The 18,509-nt window shown below is 38.2% G+C and overlaps 1 protein-coding gene across 3 annotated transcripts in view; it reads left to right on the top strand.

The window, feature by feature from the left end:
- USP24 (ubiquitin specific peptidase 24) overlaps positions 1 to 18,509 on the top strand; it is a 141,259-nt gene that overhangs the window by 18,797 nt on the left and 103,953 nt on the right. For 2 of the 3 annotated variants that reach the window (XM_045477530.1, XM_045477532.1), the window contains exons 2-5: positions 11,555 to 11,720; positions 13,092 to 13,159; positions 16,756 to 16,899; positions 17,547 to 17,669. In XM_045477530.1, the coding sequence (XP_045333486.1) occupies positions 11,555 to 11,720; positions 13,092 to 13,159; positions 16,756 to 16,899; positions 17,547 to 17,669 (501 nt within the window). The remainder of the gene's footprint in view (positions 1 to 11,554; positions 11,721 to 13,091; positions 13,160 to 16,755; positions 16,900 to 17,546; positions 17,670 to 18,509) is intronic. The other variant, XM_045477531.1, reaches the window with a different exon arrangement.

Genomic DNA, 18,509 nt, shown 5'->3' with positions numbered 1-18,509 from the left:
GAAAGAAGGGCCATAAGAAATGTCAGTAGAAAAGTTAGAAAATTCTCTGCTGCTTATAACAGAATGAAAATGAATTCCAAGAAAAATAATTTGCCACCAGACTCGAGACACAATGTATTAGTAGCTTGAGGACTCCCTGCCCTTGTCCGTCATCTCTCTTTTTCCAGGAAGCAGTCAGTATTTTAGGAATCATTTTCTCTGGTCCGAAATAATAGAAGGAACACCAGATCTGTACATCACTGTCTCTGAATTACTTTGAAAAATATTTAATACAAAAGACTAAGAATCTCAAGATTTAGTGAATGTTACAAATTCGTGATACGGAGTCAAGTGTTCGTGTTTTCACGTTTTTCCTTAAGTACTTGACATACAGGATGCGATATGTTTATTTAAAACATTTTTTTTAAGTTTGTTTATTTTTTGAGATAGAGACAGAATGTGAGCAGGGGAGGGGCAGAGAGTGAGGGAAACACAGAATCCGAAGCAGGCTCCAGGCTCTGAGCTGTCAGCACAGAGCCCGACGCGGGGCCTGAACTCACGAACCTCAGGATCATCACCTGAGCCAAAGTCAGATGCTCACCCAGCTGAGCCACCCAGGTGTCCTGCAATATGTTTATTTGAGTTAATAGATTTATTTTTAAAATCATAGAGAAATCAGTTTGGCATCCTCATTTTTCTGTATTGGTCGGAAATGTAGATTCTCTTCTGAGTACATTGTTGGCTAATAAAATAGCTCAGTATATGAATTTTTATTAAAAGATACTTGATGTAATGTTGCCCATCTCCTCTCCTTTAAGTTGAATAATTTTATCTGTATTTGTTGAGTCAGTGGACAGATAGGAACTTATCTGTAAACTGACAGGCTGTGCCTACTTGAGTAGGTTTTGCTTCTTTGATCAAAGAAGGCTTAAATTTTAATAATACATCCTTGTTGAGTTCAAGACTTTTTTAAAACTCAAAGGCAGTTTTCTAAATCAATAACTCTGTGATTAACTTAAAAGCTTATGCAATGATATTTTAAAGCTCATTTGCGAGAGTAAAGTAAATTATATTGTTTTGTATACTCAGCCAGTAAGGTAAGGTATTGCCTGTATTGACATTGGTTCAGCTGCGCTTTTCAAACAGGCAAGTTTCTGGATATGGGCAGTGACATATTTTAACATATCTAACTGTAAATATAAAAGGAAAAATACTTTTGTCAGAGTAACCTACTTGTTCAATCTAAAGATCTTTGCTAAACTGTGTAGGTAGGTTTTCACTATACACTTGACAACATTTGTCAATTCCATGAAAAACTTTACTTCCAACTCCCTAAGTTGGAAATACTTAGTACTAAGGATTAAGTTGCCATTTTAAGTAGGTAAATAGTAAATAGTAAGTCTCACTCTGAACAGTTTGCCAATAGATGAAATTACAACCGCCACTATTTGAATTCCCAGCTAGTTTATAGCACTGTGAAGTATTAGGGGAGTTACAGAGGCTTTGTTTATATTTTTATCTGTATTTATGGGCATAAGTAACATTATTTATTTAGGAAACAGGCTAAATTATATCCAGTAATATTAATTGTTTTGATTGTACTTCTGGCCTATTCAGAAACCGTAATTTAACAACATTAACTCATTTATTTTCCTTAGATGATTAAACACACAAGACTCAGCGTTAATAGAAAATTTTCAGGTTAAAAATGACATTCAAGAATTGTTTGCAAGCTCATTTCTCTGTTGCCTGAATGACAGAATTGTGCATCTCTAACAAATGCTAAATTTACATCAATATTATAAAATAGTTTTTAAAATTAAGGTTTTTTTTTTTTACATTTTAAATGAAATTGATGGAATATCGTAGTAAGTAAAGGCATTGCCTCAAAAGGCTGAAAACTGAGTTTTTATTACTTAATGTGCTTGAAAAATAATACTAGTTTTGAAATAACACTCTGTAACCTTTTGCTTGGGTTACTGTTTCCCTTAAACTTCTTCGGCTGTGCATACACTCATTCCCACTACAAATGCATGCACAACACCCAGAGGCTAGTGGATCCCCCGGCCCCCAACATTCACATTATCCTGTTCTTTAAAGACAAGAATTGTGTCTTTATCTCTCTCCAATGCTGAGCACCTTGGCTGGAACATAGAAAGCTTTTGATAAGTGTATTTCTAATTGATTTAGAACCAGTAATCATTCATGGTTACTTGGGTGTTGTTTGGATTTGGCATCTGATGAGAAAATGATGTATTGCATTCCTTAATTCCTATTAAAAGCCCAATACCTCATTTCTGTTGGGAGCTATTTTGCAATAGGACAATTCTGAGCTGCTTTTGCATGTGTCCTCTTGCTCAATAGGTAATTTTTGCCAAGGACAGGCTCTACTCAAAGCAATGACTCAAAATATTAAACCAACCTGAATTTGGGTTCGTGTCACCATTTCCTCCTCTCTTGCGATTCCCTCTCTCCGTATTGGCAGCAACCTCCTGTAAATGTAACGCTGCTCTGAATCGTTCGTTAGCCCTCATGTATACTGTGCCAGTTCTCTTTTCTTTCAAGGTCAAGAACGTTAACTGCTTAGGATGAGATTTTTTGCCTGTTAAATCTCAAATACGTTACTTCTAAAATTGCAGATTGAAAACTGTCAAATGGGCATATGTATTATTTTTATTACGGATCATTAGGTACAACCTTGTGTTTTGAAATTCTTAGGTATATTTACATACTCACTCATGTTTAGTGACCACAACTATTGAGTTCATTTTTGTTAATCAACTTTTTAAAATAACCGCCTTAAGATTCAATTCACATACCATAAAGTTCGCCCTCTTAAAGTATGCCTTCACAGAGTTGTGCCACCATCGCTACTCTTTAATTTTAGAATATTTTAATCACCACCCCCCCCCCGCCCCAAAAGAAAACTTATAGCCATTAACAGCCACTGTCCCTTTCTCCCTCCTCCCATCCTCTGGCAACCACTAATCGACTTTCTTTGTCTGTGAATTTGCCCATTCTAGACATTTATATAAACAGAATCATATGATATATGGCCTTTTATGTCTGGCTTTTATTTACAATAGTGTTTTTGAAGGTTATCCCTGTTTCTCCATTGTACGGATATACCGTATTTATTCATTCGTCAGTTTTGACGACATTTGGGTTTTTACTACTTTTCGACTATTACCGATGCTGCTGTGCACGTTCACGTACAAGTTTTTATGTGGACATATGTTTCCTCTCTTTAGGGAATATCTTGTAAACATAGAGAAGAGTACAGTTGCTGTGTCCTGTGGTAACTCGGTAACCTGAGGAAGTGCCAAACTGTCTTGCCAAGTGGCTGCACCATTTTGTAATCCCACCAGCAATGTATGAGGGTTCCGGTTTACCCACATCCTCACCGATTCTTATTTTTCTCTTTATTTTTAGTCATTCTAATGTATGTGAAGGTGGCATCTTTGGGGTTTGATTTGCATATCCCTGAGGACCAATGATACTGAGCATCTTCTCATGTACTAATGGCCATTGCTACTTGTATATCTTCTTTGGAGAAATGTCCATTCGAATTGGTTGCCCATTTTTTGAAATTAAAAACAAATGTTTATTTATTTTGAGAGAGAGAGAGTGCGCACAAGTGAGGGAGGGATGGGGCGGCGGGGAGGACGGGGGTGGGGAGTGGGGGGGGGGGGGGAGAATCGCAAGCAAGCTCCACACTCAGCGTGAAGCCCAACAGGGGGCTCCGTCTCACCAGATCTCACCACTGGAAGATCATGACCTGAGCCCATATCAAGAGTCAGATGCTTAGCTGATCTAGCCACCCACGGCCCCTCGTTTGCCCATTTTTTATTGAGGTGTTTGTCTTTTTGTTCTTTAGTTGTAAGAGCTCTTTTTAGATCAAAGTCTGTTATCAGATACGAAATTTGCAACTATTTTCTCCCATTCTGTGATTGTCTTTTCACTTTCCTAATGATGTCCTTTGATGCACAAAAGTTTTTAATTTGATGAAGTTCAAAATCCAACATTTATATATTTTTTCTTTTAACATTGTGTTTTTGGTGTCCTATCTAAGAAATAATTGCCTAATCCAAGGTCACGTAGATTGATTCCTATGTTACATTTTGAGTTAATTTGTATGTGTGGTATGACGTGGGGGTTTAGTTTCATTCTTTTGCTTATGTATATTCAGTGGACTACCATTTGTGGAAAAGGCTAACCTTTCTCCATTGAATGCTTTTATGCCTTTGTCAGAGATTAACTAAATTACAGTGTCACCCTTGTTAAGAATCATTTGACCAAAATGTATGGGTTTTATTCGTGAAATCTCAATTCATTTCCATTGATCTGTATGTTTATCTTTATGTCAGTACCACATTCTCTTGGTCACTGTAGCTTTGTAACACGTTTTCAAAGTGAGAAGTCTAGATCCCCAAACTGTTCTTCATTTTGTTTCCAAGATTGTTTTGGCTGTTCAGGTTTTTTTTTTTTTTTTTTCCTTTCTGTGTGAGTTTTAGAGTCAGCTTGTCAATTTTTGCAAAGAAGTCAGCTGGAATTTTGATGCCATGCTGAATCGATAGACTCATTTGGCAGGTATTGCCATCTTAACGATGTTAAGTTCCAGTCCATGAACATGTGATGTCTTTCCATTTATTTAGGTCTTCCTTAATTTCTTTGCATAATGTTTTGTTTTCAGTGTATGAGTCTTGTACTTCCTAAGTATTTTATACTTTTTGATGTTATTGTAAATGGAATTTTCTTAATTTTAGTATCGTTCATGATTAGTGTGTAGAAATGCAGTTGAATTTTACTGTTTAATATAGTGTATTCGGCAACTGCAACCTTGCTGAACTCATTTATTCTAGTAGGTTTTGGGGGGACAGGGTGTTGGTGGATTCCTTAGAATTTTCTGTATACAAGATCATGCCATCAGTGAATGTAAATAGTTTTACTTCATCCTTTTCGACATGAAGAGATGCCTTTTATTTCCTATTTTGCCTAAGTGCTCTGGCCAGATACTTGATTACAAGATATCCTTCTTTTTCCTGGTTTTAGAGAAAATAATTGAGTCTTTCACAATTAAGTATGATGTTAACTATAGATTTTTTGTGGATGCCTCATATCAGGTTGAGGAAATTCCCTTTTCTTTGTTGAGTTTTTTGTTTTTTTTTTTTTTTTTTTCCATTGTGAAAAGGTGTTGGATTTTGTGAATATTTTTTCGGATCTATTGAGATTATCATGGTTTTTGTTGTTGTTGTTGTTGTTTTGTCTTTTGTTATGTAGTGTATTCTATTGATTGGTTTTTGTATGCTAAACTTACCTTGCATACTGGGGATAAATCACACTTCCTCGTGTGTATAATCTTATATACTGCCGGATTTGGTTTGCTAGTTTATTGTGAGGATTTTTGTATCCAGATTTGTAGGGATATTGGTCTGTCCATAGTTTTTTTTTTTTTTTTTTTTCTGATATCTTTGTCCATTTTTTAAAAATCGTGGTAAAACATACATAACATAAAATTTACCATTTTAACCATTTTCAAGCATAGTTCTGTGGTAGTAAGTACATTCCATTGTTCTACAACCTTCATGCCATCCATCTCCAGCATTTTTTCATCTTCCCAAGTTGAAACTGTATACTCATTCAATGGTAACTTCTTATTGTCCCTTGCGCCCATCCCTTGGCAACCGCCATTCTATTTTCTATCTCTATGAATATGACCACTCTAGTTACCTCATAAACTTGGAAACATAGAATATTTGTCCTTTTGTGACTGGCTTATCTCACTTAGCACTAATGTCTTCAGGGTTCATGCCTGTTGTAGTATGTATCAGAAGTTCCTTCCTTTTAAAGACTGAATAGATTGTGTGTATATACCACATTTGGTTTATCCACTCATTCATCAAGCATCCGTTGACGGGAGGTATCTTTGTCTGGTTTTAATATCAGGGTAATACTGGTCTCCTAAAATAAGTTGGTAAATGTTCCCTTCCTTTCTTTGTTTCTTTTTTTTTTTTTTTTTTGAGTTGGGGAAGAGTGGGCAGGATTGATGTTGATTCTCCTTTAAGCATTTGGTACAATTCATCAGTAATAGCATCTGGCCTTTGGCTTTTCTTTGTGAGAAGCTATTGATTACAAAGCATTCCATTTCCTTGGTGTAGGTCCTTTCAGATTTTGTTTTCTACTTGAGTCAGTTTTTCCGGTTTATGTCCTAGGAATGTGTCCATTGCATCTAGATTATCTAATTTGTTGGCATGTAATCAATCAATAGTATTCCTTGTAGTCATTTTTATTTCCAAAAGGTCAGTGTTGATAATCCCCTCTTTTCTTTCCTGATATTAGTAATTAGAGTCTTCTTTCTTTCTTTCTTGGTCAGTCTAGCTAAAAATTTCTCCTTTTTGTTGAAAGGAGTTCTCTTTTCAGAACTAATTTGGTTTTTTTTTATTGTCTCCATTGTTTTTCCTATTCTTTCATTTATTTCCACTCTGATCCTTATTATTTCCTTCCTTCTGCTTCCTTGGATTTAGTTTGCTTTTTCTAGTTTCCAAGGTTCATGGTTAGGTTATTGATTTGAGATCTTTCTTTTTAAAACAAAAATTTCCCTCCAATCACTGCATCATAAGCTTTGTTATATTTTTACTTTCATTCCACTCAAAGCACTTTCTCATTTCCATTATTTTTTTTTTGATCCATTAGTTACTTAGAATTGTGTTGTTGAATTTTCACATGTTTTTGGATTTCCCAAATTTCCTTTTGTTGATTTTCAATTTCATTCCACTGTGGTCAGAAAACACTTTGTATTATTTTAATCCTTTCAAGTTTATTGAGGCTTGTTTTAGGACCTAACATGCTCTATCCTAAAGAGTTTTATAAATGTCTTTTAGATTTAGTTTGTAGTATTATTTAACTCTCCTATGTTCTTGTTGATCTTTTATATTGCTCCATCTATTACTGAAAGTGAGGTATTGAAGTCTCCAGCTTTTCTTGTTGAATGTGTATTTCTGTCTTAAATTCTGTCACTTTTTCCTTTCTTTACCTTGAGTCTCTTTTGTTAAATGCATGCATTTTTTGTAATCATTACGTTTTTCTGGTGGATCAGCCCTTTATTATAAAAAAATCCCTCGTCTTTAGTAACAGATTTTCACATAACATCTATCTTTTTTTTCTGGTATTAGTGTAGCGACTCCAGCTATCTTTTGGTTATTGTTTTCATGGTATGTCTTTTTTCATCCTTTTATTTTATCTTCCTCCTATATTGACCTTTTTTTTTTTAATCATTATGAAACGTCTCTTTTTATCTTTGGCAGTGTGTTTGTCTTAACATCTAGTCTGATACCTGTATAGCCACTCTTGCTCCTTTATGTGTATGTGATATATCTTTTCCCATTCTTTTATTTCACCCTCTTTGTGTCTTTGAATCTAAAGTGTGGCTTTAGACAGCATATAGTTGGATCATTTTTTAAAATCCGTTCTGCAAATCTCTCCCATTTTCATTGGAGTGTTTAGTCCATTTATGTTTACCATATTACTGATAATTATAATTTAATTGAGAAGACAAAATTTACATCTACCATTTTGCTGTTTGTTTTCTATGGTTTATGCTGTTTTGTTCTTCCATCTTCCATAACTCCTGTTTTTTTGTATTAAGTAGGTTTTTTTTTTTTTATTATTATTTTTTTTAACGTTTTATTTATTTTTGGGACAGAGAGAGACAGAGCATGAACGGGGGAGGGGCAGAGAGAGAGGGAGACACAGAATCGGAAGCAGGCTCCAGGCTCTGAGCCATCAGCCCAGAGCCTGACGCGGGGCTCCAACTCATGATCTGTGAGATCATGACCTGAGCCGAAGTCAGATGCTCAACCGACTGAGCCACCCAGGCGCCCCTTAAGTAGGTATTTTTGAGTATACCATTTTAATTCCCTTGTTTTTTCTTTCACTATATATATATTTTTAAGTTACTTTCTTAGTGGTGGCCCTGTGGATTATAATTAACATCTGAATTTGTAGCAGTATAGTTCAGATTAGTATCAACTTAATTTCAATCGTGTACAAAACATCGCTCCGTTACCAGTTTTATAATTATTGCTTTGTGCATCAGCCTTTTAAATCAGGTGGGAGAAGAAATACTACATTAATACTGTCTTTATATGAGCGAGATGATGGGGGCTCATGGAGGTGGTGAGAGCAAGGTTAGTTCCACATTTGTGCATTTTTAAGAAAATAGAATCTGTAAAGAAATAGCTTTTACTGGAAAAATAGTTATTAAAATGTCAGTGTGATTAATTTTTAAGTGGTGGAATAAATGGTAGGTTTATTTTTCGCTATTCGTGTTTTCGGTATTTTCTATTAAGAACATGTGTACCTATTTAGTAATTTAAGACAAAAACATAAAAGTATTTAGAAGCTAAATTATTTATGTTACCAACTGTAATGGAGTTCTTAAGTAGAGTATACTAAGTATAATGTAACTTTTTTTTTTAACCCCTATAGGTACACCCCCATCTTTCTAGATTCATTAGATTCTTCCTGTGTAAAGTACGGAATTTTCTTAGATTCTGTACGGCACCAGAATTCTATGCCTTTTATATATTTACCTAACTAAATAGTTTTTAATTTTGAAATAATTCCTGATTTACAGACAAATTGCAAAAAGGACATTACAACTTTACCATAAATCTGGAATTTTTATATAACCTTTATTCAGGTTCTTCAAGTGTTAACCTTTTATCACATTCTCTTTATCATTCTCTCTTTGTATGTGTATATTATCACGTGTATATAAATACGCGTGTGTGTGTATTGTTACTGCTTTTCCTGAACTGTTTAAGAATAAATTACAGACATGATGCCCCTCCATCCTTAAATACTTCAAGGTGTATTTCCTAAAAATGAAGATACTCTCTTTTTTAACCTTAGTACGTTACCAAAACGAGGAAATTAACACTCATCCAGTACGAAAGTCTTTGAAGCCAAGAAATAAAGTAAAACAAACAAAAGCCCATGCTGCATTCAGTTATTATGGCTGTCTGGTCACCCTCAGTCTTTCATAACTTTGGCATTTGTGAAGAATACAGGCTAGGTTTTTTTTAGAGTGTTCCTCATTTTGGGTTTCCTCATGACTGGATTCGGGTTCCGCATTTTTGGCAGGAATACCCCAGCAGTGATGTTGTCGTGCCTTCACGGTACGTCCCTTTGGTACGCATATGAAGTTCGTCTCATTACTGATGCTGTTAAAGACCTTGCGCCCCTACCCCCCAAAGGAAGCTCTTAGCTTTTCGGTTGGCTGGTTTTGGCGTATGAACAACAGAAATTCATCTTGCGCTGTTCCAGAGGCTGGAAGTCCAAGATCAGAGTGCCCGCATGGCTGGGTTCTGGTGCGGGCCTTCTGCAGGTCACAGGCTGCCGACATCATTGTGTCGTCTCACATGGCAGAGAGCAGGGAGAGAACGCAGCTCTCTTGTGACTCTTAGGAAGCTCTTGGGGGCTCTTCACTTAGTAACTGCTGGGTGCAGTTGATGATTTCATGTATGATTTGATCTATTAACTCCTGTGGAAGTTAACAATAGATATTTCATAGTAATGACATAACCTGTCATCCAGTTGAATTTTATTTGTGTATGCTTTAGTTGTACTTGGATCCTAGGTTAATAAATTGAGGCAGTTAGCAAGTATGCTATTTTGAAAGTATACAGAATCTTTACTCTTAGAGTATCCTCAGCTTCCTTTAAGTAATACTATTTTATTTACAGAACTTATTAATTACGTGTCTTTCTGAAGAGAACTGAGTTTTCCGCATATGTTACGATTGTAAACCTACTTGGTCCACCCCCACCCTTCACCCCCAGTTTCCATTGTTGTCTACTTCATTTTTAGCTTTTCATCACCTTTTTGGTTATTGTCTTATTTTCTTCCCAGCTTAACCGTGAACCTAAAAAAACTAGAGTGTCCCGTTCCTTTAGCCCTCATGTGGGATTGAAAACTGTTTTCTTCTGTGTATTTTTATCACTTCTGCTTTATATTTATGGTCTTTTCCTTAATTGAGGCTAAAGGTAATTTCTTTTAATGGAATGATTATAGAGTGAGTTGTGAAAATATTTAGGTTTTAAAGAAACCAGAGTAGGTATGAGGCAGTTTGGAGGAGGGGCCCAGTTTGCTTTATAACAGATTACTGTGGTAAGAATTGATGGAAAGCCTGGCAGGTCCCCTATTAGTAGTTGAAACTTTGTTTGCACAAAGTCTTTTTCCACCTTATATATATTAAACACGTACTCTGTGTTAGCCACTGGGTTCTGGAGATACAGATACAGAGGTGGTCAAAACCAGCCCGGGTTCCTGTCTTCATGGAGCTTGGTCTAGTGGGGGCAAACATAAAATCATTCACAAATATGGGGCACCTGGGTGGCTCAGTTGGTTAGTTCAACTCTTGGCTTTGGCTCGGGTAATGATCTCACAGCTCATGGGTTTGAGCCCCACATCGGGCTCTGTGCTGACAGTGTGGAGCCTGCTTGGGATTCTTTGTCTGTCTGTCTCTCTCTCCCTCAAAGTAAATAAACTTAAAACAAAAATCAATCACAAATAAATGTAAAATTAGATCTGTGAGCTGAGCTACGAGGAGAGCTACGAGGAGAAGCTCAGGATGGCAAGAGTGTAAAATAATTAGGGAAATTTGGTATAGTTCGGATGTTCTGGAAAGGCTTTTCTGAAAGAGTTAAGGATGTACAGGAGTTTACATAGGTTAAAGAAGGTGGATGGGTGAATTCAGGAGTAGTGGCACCTCCATGGAGGTAGACGGAAGTAGATGGATTGGAGAGAAATTTAGGAGGTCTTATCACCAGGTCTTGGAGTGGGGATGGGAGCACAGGGTTTTAAGAACGAGTCCCTGATTTCTGGCTGTGGTGCCTTTCACTGGGATGGAGAACACCGAGAGGAGAGAAGAGAGCCTAGTGCTGAGGTTTGAGAAGCTCCAGTATTTGATGGCCAGGAAGAGGGGGCGAAGAGACAGGGCAGAACAGCCAGACCCCCGGGGAGGTGAGGGGTGAGCTAGTCTTGCAGGAAGAGGGAGCGGACAGAGGGGCAGACACTGCGGGGAAGGAGGAGAAGGACTGAAACTGCTCATTGGGTTTAATGTTAGCGTCCAGTAATGGCCTGAGCAACAGTGGCTGTGGAAGAGTGAGGGCTCTGGAAAAGCCATACTGGTGCGGGGTCAGGGGTCACTCGGTGTGAGGAGATGGGGACAGCAATACAGAGGACCCTTTGGAGAAACCTGTTCCCTCTGACAGCGGGAGAGCAAGGATGGCTGTAGGTGAAGGTAGTTTGCTGTTCTGTAATGAGACACTGAGAGAGCTCATTTTTGAAGAAAGGTGAAATGACTTCTGCGAGAGCGGGATGTCACCGTGAGGGGAGTGAACAGTAGCCCAGCTGGTCCGGCAGATGTGACCGTGAGGGAGCCGTGGGGGATCCACACTCCACACGGGGCGCTACCACTGGGCATGCATCTCCGTTGTGCTCAACGTACACGCATTGTCACGCAGTCACTGATGCGTCTGCTTGTGTTTTTGCTGTCATCCCTGTTTGTCAGAAGAATGACGAAAATGGAAACTGCTCGGGGGAAGGGATCGAGTTCCCCACCACGAATCTGTACGAGCTGGAAAGCCGCGTTTTGACCGACCACTGGTCCATCCCCTACAAGCGGGAAGAATCACTGGGCAAATGCCTGTTGGCGTCCACCTACCTGGCCAGACTCGGTAAGCTCTCCCCCCGCAGGCCCCAGGAGGAGGGGGTGGGCAGGTGGATCGATACCAGGCCTGGCCTTAATCCTCCCTCTTGTCCCTGCCCATCTGGGTGACATTCGATCATTTACTCTCCTGGTCTCCGTCTAGCCCCCGTGGAATAAAATCTTTGAATTGAACCACCTGTTGTCTCCTAGCTCCAATAGAGTATGAGAGTCTTCAAAATATAATTGAGAAGCTTTGTAGAAATTGAAAGGAACGTTGTCCACAAAAGCTTGGAGCATTTTAAGGTTCAGTTCAGTGGCTTTTTGTCCTTTAAGAGAAAAAGTACTACTTATTTAGCAAACATTTTGCGCATATTAAATGTTTGGCACTGTCTTCAGTACTTTATAAATATTAAACTAATAGAGTAATAAGCTATCTCTGGGTTGGAAAATGGGTATCAGTGTAAGGACGCTTCTAGACTCTGTACTGAAGAAAAATAGTTTTCATATTCAGTTCAGTTATAGGATGAATTGGTCCACTGTTTTGTGATTTTCTTTTCCTCATTAAAAGTATACGTGGTTTAATTTACCACCATGATTAAATATGAGGCACATCAAAAGGAAATATTTTGACTGGGATCAGGTTTAATCCTCGTGGCCTCTCGTGGTACGTTCTGACTGGCTTCTCAGCAGCAGCATTTATTGCGCGCCTGTTAGGATGTGGGTGCTGTGCTACGTGGTGGGTCTGAAAAAAAGAAAACGTGTCCAGCGGTATTCCCAGCGATAAGCAAAATACATTATTAAGTGTTGTGTGTGTGTGTTTTTTTTAATGTATTTCAGAGGATAATTTGCAGTGGAGTCATTCATTCACTTAGCTGGTATTCATCACTTACTGTGTGCCAGGCACAGTTCTGTGCGTTTGATAACACAGAGTTCATCAGTTTGTTTTAGGGAAGAAGAGTGATTTGGGTATCTGTTGAGAATACTTTTGTTTTTATAGAGCTGTTTAAGATAACACTAATGGCTAGTAAGAAGCTGCTGTTGGTGTTTTATTAGCTGTTGAATCAGATCATTTGAAGTTACTCTGAAAATGGAAAACTAAGTTCAACCGTTTCACTTCTAATTAGTAACTTATTATACTATTAACCAATGCATAGAATTGGTTCATATTAACATATTGTGCTATTAACAAATACATTAATACTGTGATTGTTTCTCAGTCTGTTCCTTCAGCAGGAAAAATGTATATATATATATGTATATATATTCTGCTTTTAATAATCCCTTAAGAAGCTTTCTATAAATAACTAGTCCCATGGGCATGAATTTGGAATGATACATATGATTTCTGCAAACTGCCTAAAATCTTAGTAAGGCATATTGTTTCATTTATTTTGCTAAGGTCTTTCCGAGTCTGATGAGAATTGTAAAAGATTTATGGATAGGTGTATGCCTGAAGCATTTAAAAAGGTAAGAAAAAATGCGCGAGTCTGGGTTTTTTTTTGGTGGGGGGGGGGGGGGACCGAACAGGCTTTTTGTTTTAGTTTCTTGTGGGAGGCCAGTTTACGGGTCTTGTTCACGTGAAGAATCCCCCAGTATGCCCAGAGTCACTCTGAATTTGGGGCTTACGAAGGATTCACTTTTACATTTAATTGTTCGCCCTGTCACGTTCACTTCCATCTCTTTCCTTGCCGAAGAATAGGTGAAGGCTTACTTATACTTGGAAGTTGCGCATCTTCCTAAACTCAGGCCTGTGGCATTGGGAAAGATAATACTTATCCAAATACGAGCCATTTAATCTGATTGTTGTACTGAGGCAGAAGCAGGCGTTTTAAACCATGCAAAGTTTGGATTGAGTATGTTTCATGGCAAGTGGCACGGGTATGGCAGCATTTCTGTCAGAGCTAGAGCAGTGTGCTTCCTCCCATTCCGGTCACATCGCTTAGAAAGCAATTTTTCTTAACAGGGAGAATAGCAGATCACAGGACTCGTGTTTCTGAAAGCAGTCTAACTCAGCATGACTCCCTTTGCGGGACATGAGTCCTGAATCCCCAAAAGAGCAGAGACAATGTCACAGACACTGTAGTTTTCTCCAGTGCACAGCCCGCGCCTGCCTCTTCTGGGAAAGAGCTCAGTAAATCTTTGTTGAATGAATAAATGAGTCTCCTGCTGTCTTGTCCTTCTGGGTTTTGACATCCATTTTTGTCCCGTATGCAAGGAAGTCACTAGAACTACAGATGGGTGAAGATTGTATTTATCTTAAAACCCCGTAAAATAAACTGTTCATTTGTAAACTATCACTCCCATCTACATCTTGGTAGCATCTCCCTCGCTTCAAGCCTTAAAAAATACCAAAATTAATTTTAGGAACAAAAACAGCTGCATCTTTGAAAAAAATGCAGAATCTTTTAAAATTGTCATTTGGGCGGGGATTATATGAAATCAAGGCTTATGTTCATTTTGGATGAATTCATCTACCAATTTATCGTTTAAGATTATTTTAAACTTTTATGAATTCTGTTAAGAATTACAGTAATTTTTTTTTAATAGCGGAATTTTTACAGTGTGACAATACTGTAGCACATTGCACTGTGTGTATAAATTTACAGACAAAGAAAATGCATGCTTATTCAAAGTCGCAGAAAAGGATTTATCAGTGTGAGGAGAGGACCTTTAGGTTGATGATCTCCAGATCCAGAGAGCCCTGTGTTAACGCGGGTCATTGGCAAGTTGCGTATTTGGAGTATATTACTCTGTGTGCAGAGACAGTCCAGAGAACAGTTTTATATTATGTGCTCAGCTGTTTGTAATAGCATAATAAGTGGTCCAGCGGTTGGTTCCCAGAAAACTACGAGCGCAAAGGTACCCTACGTTCTGTTGTTCAACGTTTATAGAAAAATGTATGTGTTAAGTTCCCTTTACAGTTAAGAGCTATTAAAAAGGTTCTTGTCCCCATCAAAAAAGCATACTGTAAAAAAAAGTTTTTTAATGTTTATTTATTCTTGGGGGGCGGGGAGAGAGAGAGAGAGAGACTGAGCGTGAGCAGGGGAGGGGCAGAGAGTGGGAGACACAGAATCCGAAGCAGGCTCCAGGCTCTGAGCTGTCAGCACAGAGCCCGACACGGGGCTCTAACTCACAAACCGTGAGATCATGACCTAAGCTGAAGTCAGACACCCAACCGACTGAGCCACCCAGGCACCCCCCCCCCCTTTTTTTTTTTTTAAATCTGAAGAGCTAAGGACTCTGTGTGCCTTTGATTTGGCTACGAGAAAACTCAGTGGTATTTTATATAATTGCCATTGCTTTCCTTAGCTGTGTTTCCGGGTATGGTGACTATTTCTCTACCCTCTTCCCTTGGCTTTTCTTACCAGCCACCTCAAATGTTTTATTAGAAGGAAGGTATGAGTAATAAGCAATTGTATGAATGAGGCGTACAAAAGGGACTCAGTTGTCGTGTCTGCCTTCTTCACCTGTTACCTTCAGGCCAGCCTGGATTCTTTACCATGTGTTCAAGCAGGGAAGGAAATCTAGGTCTGGCCATAGCGCATAGTTACGTTTAAACCTCAAGCACAGCTTCCCCACAAAGGGCTGCCTGTCTTTCCCCTCTTCTGCAAGGTAGGTTGAATTCCCTTTTCAGATTAAAAACTGAACAGTGAGATGGCAACAGAAGGAGTGGTGCTGAATTTTATTTTATAGTCCTATGAAGCTTCTTGAGTGCTTATCTCTGCTTCATCTTACTTTATAATTTAGGTATAGGAGGAGTATACAGGCAGGCAAAAAATTCTTGCAAAAAAGTAGTAACTCATTGGTTTATATAAAGTCGGTGTTATGATTATTGCTCATTGGAGCAAATCGTGCAATTAATTGGTATTTAGAAAATCTGGAACTGAGGTTTTTCTCTGCAGCTAGAGAAGTTTGGGCTCCTTCAGGCTGCTCTTGTTAAGGGATTCTCAGTGTGACGAAGATGGAATTTTTATTGCATAGTATTTTCCCTCTAAAGGGAAATCTTAGGAAAACATGAAACCAGCATACCAATTTGCCATTATTTTAATAAGTGAAACCCTTTGATTTCTCATTCCCCATTCTGGCAAGTTATTCCTGCATTAGATTTCCCCAAGGACTAGAAGCCTGAGGCGTGGAGAAATCCACTGATGGTTATTTTAGTTTCATCTGTGCACCTTTTCCCGCCTTGTTAATGAATCTGAGATGCTGTCTGAGTGTAACATGCACGATTGTTGTGTATTTTATGTTTTGTATTTAAGAGAAGCAGTGGCAAAGTAAATAGCGTTACAGTGCCTTATCACTTAGAGCTATTTTAGATTGGCTTAAACAATTTTAAAAACTGAATATTACTTTTATACATATCAAAAAGGAAAATGTAAGCAAAATCTGTAAAATATTTCTAAAATTGTTTCCACATTCATAGTCCTGTTGCCATCTGGTCAACAGGTGGGAAGATGCAGTTCTGACATATAAAAAATCTGACAAGAATGTGTTTGTTCAAATCATGAAATATAGCATCCATTTCTTAGATACCAAGAATATCAGTTAGTATTGGCAGCCACGATATATTTAATAACAGTACTGCACTATGTAGAAGATACTTTTTCACATTTGTTTTATCTTTTGATATTGAGCACATCTGTGTGAAGTGGGTAAGAATTTGCCTCTTTGCATGAAAGAAACCGAGCCTCGGGAACTCAGGTAAATTTGTCCAAGATCAGACAGCTAGAAAACAGTGGTAGCTCCAGGATTTGATCTCATGTTCTCACTTGCTCTACACCACTTGACCTCCCCCCAGTAATGATGAAAAGTAGAGAAACAAATGCAAATTTTCTTTTAAACAAACTGCTTCAAAGTAAGGGAATTAACATGTAAAAACAAAACTCAGTGTTGACTCTGAAATAAAGGAACAAGCAGACGGGCTACAGGCTTTCCTTAAAGCAAGACATCTGCATAAGAGTAATATTATGGTAATAATCTCTTGATTATTCAAGATTGAACTGATAAACAATAGACTTTTTCTTTTCAAGTTAGACTCTATAAAGTGCCCTTTGTTTTTGTAGCTCCTGACATCAAGTGCTGTTCACAAGTGGGGTACTGAAATTCATGAAGGAATCTACAACATGTTGATGCTATTAATAGAACTGGTTGCAGAGAGAATTAAACAAGATCCGATTCCCACCGGTCTCCTGGGTGTGCTTACGATGGTACAGTATCTCTAAAATGAAGCACTTTGTGTTTTGCTTTTATTTAAAATACCTTCTGTCTGTCCTCTGACTTGTAATTAATGATGAGTGATAACTAATATAGTTGAAGATCTTAATTTAGCTGTTAGGGACCTTGCTTTTTATTTTAAACACAAAGCAGCCATTCATTCTGTGTTTTCAGTTTTAACGAAATACCTTTCTAATTTTAATAGCTTTTTCAGCTCTTAGAATGATTAAATAGCTTTCCCTCATGTCTTCCTGATTATTCACATAAATGCTTTCACATGGGGTGTTCTTGCGGTTTGGTTTCTGGCCTTTTTCCCTGACTGGTCACAGTAGCTGTGTGAAGAAGGGGACTTTACTGCCCTGCGGCCCACCTGTCCCTGTGGCAGCTCCAGGGCCCCTGGTGCACCGGCCTCACCTGGCCCGAATCCTGGTCTCCCTCCCAGCGAGCCCTGAACCGGATAGGAGAGCCCTGCTTCAGGCATTCACTCCCCTGCACCGGCTAAGGAGTATGTGCTGTGGGGATATTTGAAAGATTCCGCTAATGGAGGAGTCCAAGGCTATATTTTTCTTCTTTTCTCCTGCTAATATTGTTGCTATAGAAATAGGTAATAATAATGCTTCTCTGTTCTCTTTGAATCTAGGCTTTCAATCCCGATAATGAGTACCATTTTAAAAACAGAATGAAAACATCTCAAAGGAATTGGACAGAAGTGTTTGGGGAGGGAAATATGTTTGCTGTTTCACCTGTGTCTACTTTCCAAAAGGTAAATATAGTCTAGTTTTGTCATTTTATAGAGAAATATATTGAAAAAGTTTTTCTGTGCTATAAAAATTTACGTGGAAAGATTAAAACAGTCTGTGAAAAATGACAGTTATTCCATATGGCTCATAAAATCGCTTAACTTTTTTTCAGATATTGCATATTTTTCCATAGCTGTTAACTAACATCATAAAGAATTTTATAGATTCGAAATGATGTTTAGTGAAATGTGGAATGACCGCGTGACATCAATGCCCTATTTATTGAATTGTCAGAACCCCAGTTTAATGGGTGTCCCAGTTTCTTATAGATGTTTGAGAGGCTAGAGCATTTGAAATTGTTATAGATGTTTGAGAATCCAGAGCATGTGAAATCGTTTGAAATGACTAATTAAGCCTAGAAAAAATAATCTAGAAGTTAGTTTCATGCATCATTTTCTTTTAAGCTCCATAAACATTAAAGCTTTTGTTTTCTTTCAAGCCAAGAACCAATATCTTCATTTTATATTTAAAGGTCTACAATGTGCCGGTGACATTATACCCACAAAGAGTACATAATTTAAACAATCTGTTGACTGAACTCTGGCTTTCGAGAAACAGTGAAAAGCAGTAAATTTAGTAGATAGAAAACTTGTCCGTTGCTTTAGTGGAAGCAGAGATTTAGCTCAGCCGTCTTATAAAGAGTGCTAAGGCATGGTTCCTAGCTTACAGCATAGTGGAGGAGATGGGAAAACAACATATTCCAGGACCATAGGCAGTAGGTGCACTTGTAATAATATGGCCTGCACGAGGGAGTGGTCCCGTCTCGCAGAGCCAGGCAGTCCCCAGAGAGGAGGAGGAGGTGA

Source organism: Leopardus geoffroyi, chromosome C1 (assembly GCF_018350155.1).
Source record: "Leopardus geoffroyi isolate Oge1 chromosome C1, O.geoffroyi_Oge1_pat1.0, whole genome shotgun sequence".
Classification (NCBI taxonomy): domain Eukaryota; kingdom Metazoa; phylum Chordata; class Mammalia; order Carnivora; family Felidae; genus Leopardus; species Leopardus geoffroyi.
This window is presented reverse-complemented; position numbering and strand designations above follow the sequence as displayed.